The 13,892-nt window shown below is 37.0% G+C and overlaps 1 protein-coding gene across 2 annotated transcripts in view; it reads left to right on the top strand.

Annotated features, from left to right (window-relative positions):
• grik3 (glutamate ionotropic receptor kainate type subunit 3) overlaps positions 1–13,681 on the top strand; it is a 95,880-nt gene extending 82,199 nt beyond the window's left edge. For both annotated transcript variants that reach the window (XM_046044261.1, XM_046044260.1), the window contains 4 exons: positions 4,943–5,160; positions 8,929–9,154; positions 9,382–9,632; positions 10,348–13,681. In XM_046044261.1, coding sequence (XP_045900217.1) covers positions 4,943–5,160; positions 8,929–9,154; positions 9,382–9,632; positions 10,348–10,713 — 1,061 coding nt within the window. In that variant the 3' untranslated portion in view covers positions 10,714–13,681. The remainder of the gene's footprint in view (positions 1–4,942; positions 5,161–8,928; positions 9,155–9,381; positions 9,633–10,347) is intronic.
• The last annotated feature ends 211 nt before the right edge of the window (positions 13,682–13,892 follow it).

The following is a 13,892-nucleotide window of genomic DNA, read 5'->3' as shown; positions in this document are numbered from 1 at the left end:
GAAAAGGGTAAGTTCAGGAACATGTCTGACAAATGCCAGCTGTCAGCCATGCTAGGGCTAGCTAGTGTGATGTATTCAGCGCTGTACAACTTGCACTGAGAACGACCTGCTGTGGAGAATACATATGTCTCACGTGTAACTGTCCAACAAGTAGCCTATTAATTAAATGTCACTGCAGTCTTGTTTAATGGTAATGTATAATTTTTAACCCACTCAGAATAAAATAACCTCTTTCTTCTTCCAGCACATGAACCTAACATGTATTACTAAACCTCCCACTGCAGATTTTATTCTACCTTTTGAATGAAAAATCAAAGGGATACAAATAGGTTTTCACTTGCTAGGTGTCCCTTAAAGGGATAGGTAAGCAAATGAAGGCCCAGAAATAGCATAATGAAGTCAACTGTGGAGGAAAAAGACCCAAGTAATAAAATGTTTAACCTCAATGTAACGAGACAAATCAAGGAGGCTTCGTGAGACTCGGCAGTGGATCTTTGCCCGTAAGGACGGCAAACACATTCAGCAATTCATTAAGCACAGAAGCTCGGCAGCACTCTTGTTAGACTGCATAGCAGCTCTGCCAATTTACCGATGCAGTCTACGGGTGTAGCTCCAGCGTACCAGGAAGGAGAGGAGAGAGAGAATCAAAACAAAATGAGCTAGTTAGTAGCACATATTATTAAACTAAACAGGGAAGTATTCCCCATTATAATTCATATCATGGCTCACAGTGTGTCTGTCAATGCCCGAGCTCTAGTGTGTCTCATATTTACAATAGTTAACTGAAGCTGCTGCTGTTAAAATTCATTTTTATTTACAGTTCCCTGAATGGAATTTTTTGGATATCAAAGTTAACATGAAGTTTACGAGTGTTCTCTAGCAGGTATATCTGTATTATGAATATGAACATTTGCATATTTGGCTTTTATCCAAAGCAACTTACATTTTAGCAACAAGCAAGGATCAATAAAGCAATGATACCATGCATAATTTTTCTGTGTTGCTAATAATGATAATAATAATAGTAATAATAATATTTCTACAAGATTGAAGATTTTTAAAAGGAGTGTGTTCAAAAACATCTTGACAATGATCTTAAACAACATTTGTCTGAGTTTAAAATTGACAGTCCAATTCTGGCTTTCCTTGACACTCATTTGTGCTACAGTACCTTGTAACACATGCTGCATGGTGGTATCTGCAGCAGCGAGGTGTATTTTGTCTGTGTCACATAAACAGACATCCCCTGCTTGTCTGGCAAACACAGTGACAGCTGAGACGGAAGCCATTTCCTTGACATGTTTAAAATGCAAATGGACGTGTTTGAGGAGATCCAAAAAAAAATAAAAAAATCTACCAGCCTGTCTGTGGGAGGGAGGTGTCATAGACAACACAAAGAACACAAAATACGAGGAGGTGCAAAAGCAAACACTTTGTGTACTTCATATGCGTTCCTGGGGGTCTCAGTAGGCTTTTGCTCACAACAAACATATGTCTGATCATTCCCGTAAATTGGTTTCCGCATATAAAATATTTTTTGAAAGTATGTTTGATTTATGAGTTGACTTATTCCCAATTCTCTCATTCTCACTGACATCATTTCTTTATTTTGTAAAATATATTTCTACTCTAAATATTACTAAGATGCATGGTTTAAAGCCTAAAAAATTGTTTTCATTGTTTGGTTCTTAATGCAAGTGGAACTAATCTGTGGTGGCATTTTGTTGGTGGTTAAGAGACTGGAGTTGTGACTTTGCCCCTTCTTGAGATTCAGATCAAGTTTTACTTGCCATGGAATAAACAAGTGTCATTTTTTAAAAGCAATTAATGACTAGTAAAAGCTTCAAGCTCTGAAAGGGAGTTTTTGGGCGATGACTCCACAGAGAGAATATTAAGTGCACATAATCATTCTCATGGGAAAGCCTAGTTCTCTCATGTTAAGGTGAGGCGCTGCCAGTGGGAACAAAACCTCCAGAAAATTGGAGCATCATGTGTAGTACAATGCACTATGAATCCACAGAGATCAGCTTTTCCCCCCAGACTGACATTTCAAAAAGCATGATTAGATCCAAATTAATTTATTCAAAGGAGAATAGCAGTGTCAGGGTGACTTCTTCATGATCTCCTCTTAAGGAATGTTCGCTGTAGTGTTAGTAGTGGCTATAGACATAGTGCATCTATTCTATATATATCTAGATATACACTAACTCCCTTTTTGTATGCAGATTTAGATGTTGAGAGAAGGCGCTCACACACAAGAAATAAGTGACTTGAATTGTCACATCCTCAGCCAACATTAAGTCTAAAACCATTGACAGTTTGCCTGAGTGGTGGTTAACTAAGAATATTTATGCATTACAGAGGAACTTTGAAACATAGAATAGACACAGAAAGTCCCAAATCTCCATGTTCACCTTGATATATAAATCATGAGAGTAGATGATAAAACAAATCTAAACAGAGTTAAAAATGCAACAGCACAGTTTTTTGCAGAACCCAACTAAAAGAGACATTAAAAAAAAAATCAAGGCTATTTGTTAATATTATTAACAAATAATCATCTCCTGAGAAATTACCCTTTTATAAATGAACATCACCAATATTGATCGTAGCTTATTTACATTCAAGTGTGCCATATGTAAATTTTAAAAAAACAATTTAGCAGTATCTTTGCAACATTATAAAAGTGTACAAACAGACCCGAGTGAGGTTTTCCACGACCTCAGCTACAAGTAAAAGCTAAAGTACCTCATATTCAAAATTACATTTGCATTTTTGCTCCTGCGTAAACTGATAAATAGACAATAAGACATGGCAAATAGTTGTTTGTTACTGCTAGATGTTTATAAAATGTTGGCGATTGAGAGTTGTGATGAGCTAATGTTTGCTAGGCTGCATTAGCTTAATGGTATGTAGCCAACAATAACTACTTCATTGCTTGTTTTCCAACAAATATAATGTTGTAAGACAAAATAGCTCTGGAAATGGGCTTATTCATCTTCTTTCAGAGAGTTCGATGAGAAGATCAAACACTCATATCTCTCAGTTAATGCTACGCATGGAGCTGGATCCAGGAATTAGCCTAGCATAAAGACTGAAGGCAGTGGGACAAAGTTACCCTTGTTCTATATAAGATAGTTCTGCTACTGAGTCATTTAAAGCTCTTTTAGCAGGTATTTTGTTCATTTAACAGTTTTTGTACTTGTACTTTTTCTTTTATCTTGTTCATTGACTTTGCAAAGCACATAAATAATATGACTTAAGGCTTTATTTGTTTTGGATTACAAGCAAATTCTTGAACCTGGTCACACAATTAAACATGTCTATTTTGTCACAACACGAATCCCATAGTGATATTTGCACTTTAGTGTTTTCTAGTAATATGTATAGTCTTAAACAGCTATTTACAGCATTCATTGTGTTTTGGTTACTGAACTAGTATCAGTAAGCCTATAATCTCCCCTGTACAAACAATTATATTTCCTTGGATTACAAGACATGAGTCCTTCCTCAAGGAAATGTATGGCATATTGACACCATTTTATTTCCCTGGCACCGTATGACTGATCTGCTTTTTGTATTTATTAGAGTGTTCTGATGCAGCGCCATATACTGTTCCCTGCTGACAACAGCACTTTATAGTGTGGGATTCAATTGAGTTACCCGTTGCTTCACTTCATTTTTAGTGCAACCAGAGAATGCATCTGGATCTCCCGTCTGTGAAGTCATAGTAAATTGAAGGATGCTACTGTCTTCCCTTGTTTGTAACCATGTAGAGTCTTTGTCAAACCACAAAGGACAAATCCAATCAAATTTGGTGGAAGAGGTTAAAGAGCTGACCACTCTGCCCCCCTTCTGTGGGCTTGTTACTCTTTAGAATTGCCCTCATAAATCTTCACAGTAAAGTAACAGAGTGCTCAAAGCACAAGGGTATTTTAAAGGTTGTCAGAGATGAGATATAAAGTAACTTTAACACCAGTCAGTGAGCCATTGTAAACATAGTATTATTCAGCCGAGGACCACTCAAAGTCAAGGTTGATGCAGAGGTTTACGTTAGTCTGGCTAGGTATTATAACTTGATTTCTCTTTTTCTATTTTTTATACCAACAGTGATCATTTGTTCGCAAAATACATCAGTGTGTACATCCAGTAATCCTAATGAGCTATGAAATTACATAATAGGAACATAGTTGGAATTATAGTTGTGTGAACTGCATGTGATATGTCAAAAAAATACCTTTGTACTACTTGATTAACAGACACTGTAGTGTAATGAATTGATAAATCTAAATTGGTGACTTCATGCCGGCAGTGCTTTAGCAGTAGAAAGCTGTTAAGTGTGATTACAGTTGCCTAATTGCAGTGTATGAATCTGGCTCTTGTTTGAATTGTACAAAATGTTATAGTGGTAATGACAACAAATACAGGATACAAACAACGCCATTCTAGAAATAATACAATTACATGTGGGGGATAGTTTTTATATCCCCCCATCAGAAGCTATATATTAAAGTTTCAATTTAAACACATGTTGTTGTTGTTGTTGTTGTTGTTGTTATTGATGTAAGTTAGATCTCAAACCAAAAATGGTAGTCATCGGCAACAACCGTGTGGAGTTTGTAGTGTTTGGAGTATAGTAAAAGTTATTGCTGTCAACTGTAAACGCTTACATGAACTGAAAAAGGCTTTTATACCTGGTTTGATCTGCCTAATCTGAATTCTTAGCTTAGAGAGTGGCTAAACTGCCAAACTGGCTTCATTTTCTGTTTCCTCACTGACAGTACCTTGATCAACACCAGTGGCACTGCCAAAAACATTTGCAGGCTAATTAACAAAAACGGAAGTGATCATGTTTCTGCATTTATTTAATTCAGTTAGTGTTGGCAGGTACAACTTTATCTAGTTAATTGCTTAATACTCTCTCACTTTGTGTTGCATACAGGCTCAGAACTGATGCCCAAAGCCCTGTCAACCAGGATCATCGGTGGGATCTGGTGGTTCTTCACACTGATCATTATATCATCCTATACAGCTAATTTAGCAGCTTTTCTCACTGTGGAGAGAATGGACTCGCCTGTGGACTCAGCCGATGACATCGCTAAGCAGACCAAGATTGAGTATGGTGTGGTCAAAGATGGCGCAACCATGTCTTTCTTCAAGGTATTGTATACACAATAAAGACTAGTTATGATTGGGTCAAGCTAATTTTTATTAAGTGTCATATTTTAAAAATACAAGTTAGATCAAATTCTGAAGGTATAGTCACTGAAATTTATTTCATCGTGAAATGAAATGTGAACACAGTCATAGTGTAGCTGAAGCATGTTGAGTACAAACATGTACAGTAATAATAATGAATAAAGAAATGAGGCAAGATGTTGAATCGAGTTTTTTTTAATACAGTATATATATAGTATATATTTTTCTCCCTTTTTTTAGATCTTAATTCCCACAGCAAAGGCAAATACTCAAGCTTCTTCACTTCTCTACAGTGTTTGAAGTGTTCCTCCATAACGATTTTTTTATTCCAAAGTTTCAGTGTTTGCCTGCGGGGTCTTTGACTTTATTTTATTATTTTGAGCTTCGCTTTAGATGCTGCTGCTGCTGCTGCAGTGCTGAATAACACATGTAACAGAGTTACAGTTTCTCAGAGTAAGAAAATGAAAACACTGCACATTTCTATTGAAGACAGTCCATAAGTTTATGACTTTCAATAGCAAGAAAGCAAAATACGGATCCTTCCAGGGCATTTGTCTACCCCAGTTTTTATGCCCCTCAAAATTTGTAGTTTAGCTGAAAAAATATTGTCTGCCAACCAGTGTGTATATTGAATCCCCCAGCTTTGATTATTCAGTTAGGTTCAGAGTTTCTGCTGATATTGTGTACGTTTAATTGTGTTTCTTAAAACAGAAAGTATTTAGTTACTAATCACAAAATTGCTTACTTTTTGCATTGCATCCCATGAATGTGAAATGTCCTGTAATCATAATTACTGCACCTGGATCCAACTCAACTCGTTGACATTTGAAAAGAAATTAGCTAAACAGCTATGTAAAAGAAAGTTATTTTAGATCATGCCGTGTACTTTGATCGTAGTTGTGATTATAGCTTTATAACTAGGAGACACAAGTGTTTAATTACCTCATCAGAGTTGCATGGTTCAGGTGCCTCTTGCTCTTACAGACGTGCCTAATGATATCGACTCAATGAGGCAAGGAAGCATGATAAATATTGAGGAGACCGGGAGTAGTTAAAGGGCTTTGCAAATGTTTGGAACTGGCTGGTTTTCACTAAATGTTACGGTTACACGCTAAAAGCTAAAAGAGTTCACTCAAATAACTAGCCACCAGATAGCAGATGGATAGTTATGAGCCAGGTGTGGTTCTGTGACAGTGAAACAAGAATACATGCCCAGAGTCTTAGTATTGTGGCTGTGGATTGTGGCAAAATTCACTAGTGACACATCTTTGCTTGTATGCTTTTTATTCCAATTTCTTTGTGATTTCTGATCTGATTCACTGTTTCCTTCACCTTCATGAGATATTTGATTGGTGTAGACATTTCTCCTTGGTTTGTCACTTCTCACATTTCAAAACCCACTATACTGTAGTTGTCCCCCCTCATACACCTCAGATATACTGTACACCTCTAAATATGCATCCTGAACTCAAAATACTTCATCTAAATACATGAATTAATTCAACAGCAAGCAAATTTAAGTTTTAATGACCAGGTACTCTGATAAGAAGACTTTGCTAAATACTGTTCCAATTGATGATGCAGTGTTTCCCATTAATTAACGAGACCATGGTGACCCCGCCATAGTCTAATTTGCTCCGCCATAGTTTCAGAAGAACCGAAAATATTTTTACACATCTCATAACATTTCAGACCTCTAAAGTTGTGTTTTGTGGGCGCTGCTGTAAGCTCACACACTTTGGCATCCGACTCGAGACAACCACTATTCTTTTGAGGTAACTACGGTAACGTTAACAGTCTGTTTGTGAGACGGCAATTAAGCTAGCCGCGCCTAAATTTGGAGTGCACACGTATTCGAGCCTTTATGGTAAATCCACTGTAACAGCCCAGTGCGAGCTGACAGGCAGGTTAGCAACTTTATCCTGTCATTTTCTTTCTTTACAAAGACAAGTGTTGCAGTATGAGAGTCCTACCTGAAGAGAGGCTGTGAAGTCTTCATGTTGCGTGATACAAGAACCACATACAACATTATTTATCTAATTGTGTCGGACTTAACGAATTTAGCGCGGGGATACACATGTGACAACGCGCGGTTTTCATAATAAGGTGTCTATAAAGTATGGAAATAAGATTAATTGGATTAGATTCACAGAATGTATAAAATATATTACATGTGTAAGTTTAAGAAAGTTTAAAAAAACAATAAAACCTGGACTTTAACTGTGACCTGGATGACTGAGAATCTTCACAGACAATAAAACTTATTCTATTTTCTATTCTTTGATTTAGGGTTTCTGGAAAAACTTTGTTGACTTGTGTTGCTGTTTCATCATCACCATTTACAGCTATACAATGGGTTTATGATCAAATAGTTTATTAGAGCACAACATCATTACAAGCATACAAAGTTCTTCATAGATAGCCTCTTAATTTTGCACCACATTAATGCATTTAACTTTAAAATGTACAAAATCTTCTTCCGATGAGAGGGTCTGAGGCCCACCCACCATTGTCTCTTAAAATCCTGTGGGAAACACTGCAATGCCATTCCTATACTGCTGAAAAAAACACATTGCATTAGAAACATAATCAGAGGTTTGTATCCACTGTTTGTGAAAAGGTTGTCACGTCACTTGAAAGCCCTCTTATGAAGAGCTGTTGTTTTGTTTAATTGCACATTGTATTGAGAGCATTGAAGGGCACACATAAGCAAGTCAACTGCTTGCAAGGAAAGTAGCATTCATCTACTGTTAAAAGGTGGAAGGAAATTACTGGATGCAGTTGTATGCCATTTTGCACTTTTAGCAGAGACAAGAAATCAATAGGGAAGCATTCTTTATCATGAGACCTTTTTGAAATACATCACATGCAAAAACACTGTTGTAATGCAAACCACCATCAGCTGTACGTAGTTGCCATATGGTCCATTTTCTTTCTGAAATCACCTGGGAGGTAAAAAAAAATAAAAAATCTCTAAATCTACTGACAAAGAAGCCAACTTGGCAACACTTGCTATACATCCTAATTGGTACTTTTAAGTTTTAATATCAGACTATCATATCTCAGTTTTAAGCAACAATGAACTTGCTTTTACTGTAGTTTCACATAATGGAGGGCTTCTTATAATAGCATCTTTCACAATTGGAAATGGCTTATAGTCTTTAGACAGTAATTATCTCTGATTAGACATGGCATAAATGTGACCTCATATAAAATTGCATGAAATACCACATAGCCTGATGCAAGACTAATGGAGAGGCATTCTATTATTGCTGCATCAGTAGTACTTATGAGAATAGATGTGCGCAAAGCTTCAATTTACTGTCCTTTAATCCTGTGACAATAGAGATCTGTAGGGGTAATCATTTAAATCTACCTGGACACTGGCTAAAGAATCTGTATTCTTGCATGCTTTTAATGAACAAATACTATATGTGTCATCTTTGACATTTTCTATTCTAGCTTAAAAGAAAATCCCCATAGGTGTAAAGTTATTTTGCCATTCATCAGAGCTAAAGAGGGACTAGCAAGATTTCATGGTTAGCAGTAAATTTAGCTTCAACACCTTGGGCTATAATGTTTGAAAGTCATTTTGTGCAAGCTCAACCTTTTAGAGTTAGAAGTATTGTATATTTTTCAACCACTTTTTCCTTGCCTGCTGCCAAGAAGACTGTTCAAATGAGGTTCAAAGGCATATATTTTTTAACTGGCTCTTTCCATCCTGTACAGAAATCTAAGGTTTCTACTTTTGAGAAGATGTGGGCCTTTATGAGCAGTAAGCCAAGCACATCACTGGTGAAGTCTATTGAGGATGGGATTCAGAGGGTGCTGAAGTCTGACTATGCCCTCATTATGGAGTCCACAACTATCGATTACATCACTAGGAGCAACTGTAACCTGACGCAGGTGGGAGGGATCATCGACAGCAAAGGCTATGGCATTGGCACTCCCCTCGGTAAGACCTACGAATGGCCAGAGAATACATCTGAGGCTGCCAAGAAATAAACAAGCCCTTTTTATAAGTTTGCCTTTTGAAGGATGGGGGTGAAGGATTGCTTTTAGATGTGTATTTCTTTTTAGCTACCAGTCAAACAGTATGCCACAACGTGTTTATGAACCTTATTATCACAGAATCCAGCTGGCGTGTCTTCCAAAGTAAAACAGGCCTTATGTTGCTTCCAGGCTCCCCATACAGGGACAAAATCACCATAGCAATCCTAAGCATCTTGGAGGATGGGCGCCTACACATGCTGAAGGAGAAGTGGTGGAGTGGGAGCAGCTGTTTGGATGAAGAACGTCGCGAGACAGGCCCCATGGGTATCCAGAACCTGGGTGGTATATTCATTGTGCTGGCATCTGGCCTAGTGCTGTCTGTTTTTGTGGCAATTGCTGAATTCATCTACAAGCTGAGGAAGACTGCAGAACGTGAGCAGGTATATGTCCCCATAAATCACATTTTCCTAATTAGATTTTTATTCTGTGGTTTAGATGGATGGAAAATTAATCTAACACTAATTTAATTACACTTAACTAGGATTTCAGTTTATTTCCTTCCGAATTTAAAAGAAGTTGCTAACCATGCCCATTTTGTTATGATGCTTATTCCACATAGCCTCAAAGCAGTGCTCTATTCATGGCTTTTAGTTCAAACATGTTATAAAAGGATTTGCATGCCTTCGGCTAATCCCTAGGAGTACTTGGCCATAACACCCCAACATTTACTTATTTTAACGGGCATAACTGCAAATTGGAGCATAGAGAATTAATCCATTATTAGTCATTGGAGACGTCAGAATAGCATGAATGTTGTAAATCACTAATTTGAGTCATGCTAAGTGAGGAGTAAGTGTATTGCATGCTCATGCGCCATACTTGTTCCCTCTTTCTGACACTGCAGGAATAATGAACTGTGCACAGTCTACATGTGGTGGTGCAGGTTGACATTGCTGACAGCCATGGACGCTTATGCACACATACACACACCAGCAGCAACACAGCATGAATGTTATGTTCTAATGCGTTATGTGCTCTGTAGACTGTAGACACTCTCTGCTGTCAGAAAAATTTAAAGCTAAGGCATTTACCCCCCGTCCCTTTCCCCTCTTCTCCTTCTTGCTCCCCTCCCCGTATCCCCATTTTTGCCCAGAGGTCTTTGTGCAGTGCCATGGTGGACGAGATCAGACTGTCGTTCACCTGCGAGAGGCGGGTGAAACACAAGCCTCAGCCTCCAGTCATGGTGAAGACAGATGCAGTGATCAACATGCACGCTTACAACGACCGACGACTCCCAGGAAAGGACAACATGAGCTGCAGCACTGGGATGACTCCCGTGTTCCCGTGACAATGTGTTCCCCCCAGGCCAAAAACCTCCTGAGCAACGTGTCAGGGGTCGTGCCAGAGACTAGAGACAATGGCATTGACGGGATCACCAGATTCACCGTTAACCACAGTGACATGGGGACACTAACAAAACATGGGCAACTCAAAATGGCAGCATCAGCCACACAGGTATGACAACATTAACCACTGTATTCCAAACCACAAGAGGTAAAAGAAATTGTTACGGGAGGTTCTGGGAAAACAGTATACCCACATAATCCGTTTCAAGTCTGATGTTTACGTGCGCAACACAAAAACACAAAATACACGTCAATCGAGGAATCCTCAATCAGTGAAAAGAGGTTTTTTTTTTTTTAGAAAACATGGACTGAAGAAAGAATAAAGGCTTTGTTAAGAATGGCAATAAATGGCAAATATACATGGAGGCCAAGGATGAGATCAGTTTTGGAGATCAGTTTTGCAACACATTAAAATTATCAAGTACATACCTTTGTCCTGTTGATTTGCTCCTGAATGGCCTTTGACTGCGGAAAATAATGTTACCTCAAACATGTTGTCCTTGCTTGAATGGTTATCTCTGAATCATGATCTTTTGAAAGCATGGTTGTCAGGGACACACATGATAACCTGTAAGAATACTAATTCAGTATCTGCAGAATTGTTACTGATGGAAACCCACATCGAGATATGACCGTTCAACAGCAAATATATGTTTGTTGAAGTTGTCATGTGAAATTAACAATATTCTTACATAGAAGCAATTAATCATTCACGCAAAGCAAAGCTGGAATAGGGAGATGTCTTTGTTAAAAGATTCCAGTATGGACCAGAAGTACATTTTATGTCAAAATCATTTTGTACATTATTGAATTTGAATCAGTTAAATTGCCAAAGATCTGACCATTCAACAGAACTATTTATAGGACAATATGGGCAGTTTCTCCTCACTAAGCTTTTTAGGGAGCACTTACTTTGTGTTCAGTGCAAAGTAAATTGGAGTGGTTTAAACAGGACTATTAAGAGATCAGTTTTTCCAACCATGCAGGGTAATATGTATCCAAAGTTAATTGTATTTGGCAGTCATGGCATTGTATTTGCTGGTTTTGCGAACCACCTCACCTCAAATATTGTACACTGTAATGTAAAACAATCATATGGGGAAAAAAAGATCAATTTCCTGATAAAATGTTTTTATTGAAACAAAACCTTGGTCCTGTGTAAATACCAAAAGGATAATCATGGAAATACTGAGAAATTATTTGAACCAATTTCAAAAGTTTGTGCTCACCTTTGATGAAATGGCAGCATGTGTGTACTCTTTAAAAACACACATTTATAGACTGAGTTAGAAGGCATTGGATCAGGTACTTCTGTGTTAATCTTAGTTTACTAAAAAAATGTAAGTCAAAAGGTAAGAGACTGTGACCTTAAAACTAAAATGCGTTTTTGAGTGCATTTAATTGTGACATTTCCAACTAAATACTTGACTTTGTCCATATGTGGCTACAGGACCACTGAATGTCCGAAGTACACATTTTTGATTCATTTTTCATGCGTGATCTCAAGGCTTTTTGTCAGGAAGTTGATTGTTTTGCATCTTGAGCATTTAATGGACAAGGGTTTGGTTTAAATATGAAAACATCTTGAAGGTTATCTCAGACTTGAAAGTCACAAGCTTTTGTTTAATTACCTAATGTGGAGAGAGTAAATCCATTACCATGTGGTGAATAGACAGAAGACAGATGATGATGATGATTTTGTGTGTTCATGTTGACTTTAATACCTATTGAAAATGTACATGCCGTAGGAAGATTCAAGGAGTCTGTGAGCTGCTGTCAGCTCACCTGGGAGCTGAACTAACAGCAAACCTCTGTGAGGTTTATGTTGTTGCAACGTCGAGACAAAAAAAAAATTGTAACTATCTATGATTCAAAGAAACTCCAATCTGTAAAACTTAGCATTGGTTTGGTTAGAGATTCACTGTATAATTGTTTATCGATTCCCTTCTGCAAAGTAGAGTATGTAGATAAGATCAGCAGGAGAAAATGTATTTTGCTAAATTTATACTATTATAAATGAATTCTGTTCACAGTCAAATATGTTAGAGATGGTATTTATTTCATTAGAGAGGTCACTTTAACCTACTTCCTCACTTTATCCCAGTTCCACAGCCCCTAAAACCTTGTTTATTTATTTAATGGATATGCATTATATTATGGTATATTGGATTACTATCATCCAGATGGGAAAATGTATGTAAATCTTCTTTTATGATGGTTAATATATTTCTACAAGGTGAACATGAAATAAAAATGTTGAGCTTCCCCAAGAATTAAGGGGACACTCCCTTAGAGTAGGGAAAGTAGGGTTTATCTTATGTAACTGGACCTTTACTAATCTTGAAATCCCAATTAGGACCTGGTCTAAAGTATGGCCCCGGCTGACACATGGTTATACTATATTACTGTTACCCTTATGTGTACTGTAGCTTTCCATGCAGGTGATTCAAAGACTCAAGTTTGCTTGTATTTCACCTCTGTAATATGTGAAAATAATTGAACATTTCATCAACAGAGGTTCTGATTTGGCTGATTCAGTCACTTTGGTTACTGAATATATACATCGTTTCTATGAATTAATGTGAATAATATTGTCATTTTACACAAAATTGTGTGAAATGTGAGAGAAAAGTAATGCAAAATGTAAGCTACATAACCGGTGTTCCATTAGCAGTGTGTGATATGAGTTTTGATTTTCCAGCAGTCACAACGGTATGCCTTTTTATGTATACCTTTCTTTTGAGTTGCACAGCTTCTATCATCTGGCAGAAAACCTCTCAAACAACACGGAAAATATGTTGGTGCCAACCAGGGTTTTCTTTGTGGACATGCAGAATTTCTATGAAGATAGTTTTTGTATGGTTTTGTAAAAAAAAAAGGAGATAAAAAGATTTTGTTTTCCTAGTAACTGTATGTGTTAAGAGAACATTAAATAACCGACATCGAGTAAAACATGGGGAAATTCAACAAAATATTATAGAAAAGCTAATGAATTATTTTCTTTTTATCACATTGTGAATAATTCAATTGTACAGTTTGCTGTATGGGTTATATGAAATTTTAAATAAAAAATACAAACTATATCTCCTATTGAACTACTGATTGATGATGCTGCTTGTAATAGTAAGTTGAAGTTTAGTATTACCATTTAGAAAGTTTACACTAAGTTTTAAATATACTGGGTTTTACTGGGTTTTAAAACCAAGTATTACTTTATGCAGATTTTTCCAAATTACCAGCAACATGATTAGATTAGATTATTTTAGATTAGATTTATTAGATTGCATTAGATCA

This window comes from Micropterus dolomieu, linkage group LG03, assembly GCF_021292245.1.
Source record: "Micropterus dolomieu isolate WLL.071019.BEF.003 ecotype Adirondacks linkage group LG03, ASM2129224v1, whole genome shotgun sequence".
Lineage (NCBI taxonomy): Eukaryota > Metazoa > Chordata > Actinopteri > Centrarchiformes > Centrarchidae > Micropterus > Micropterus dolomieu.
The sequence above is the reverse complement of the archived record's forward strand: the minus strand, read 5'-3'. Positions and strand labels throughout refer to the sequence as shown.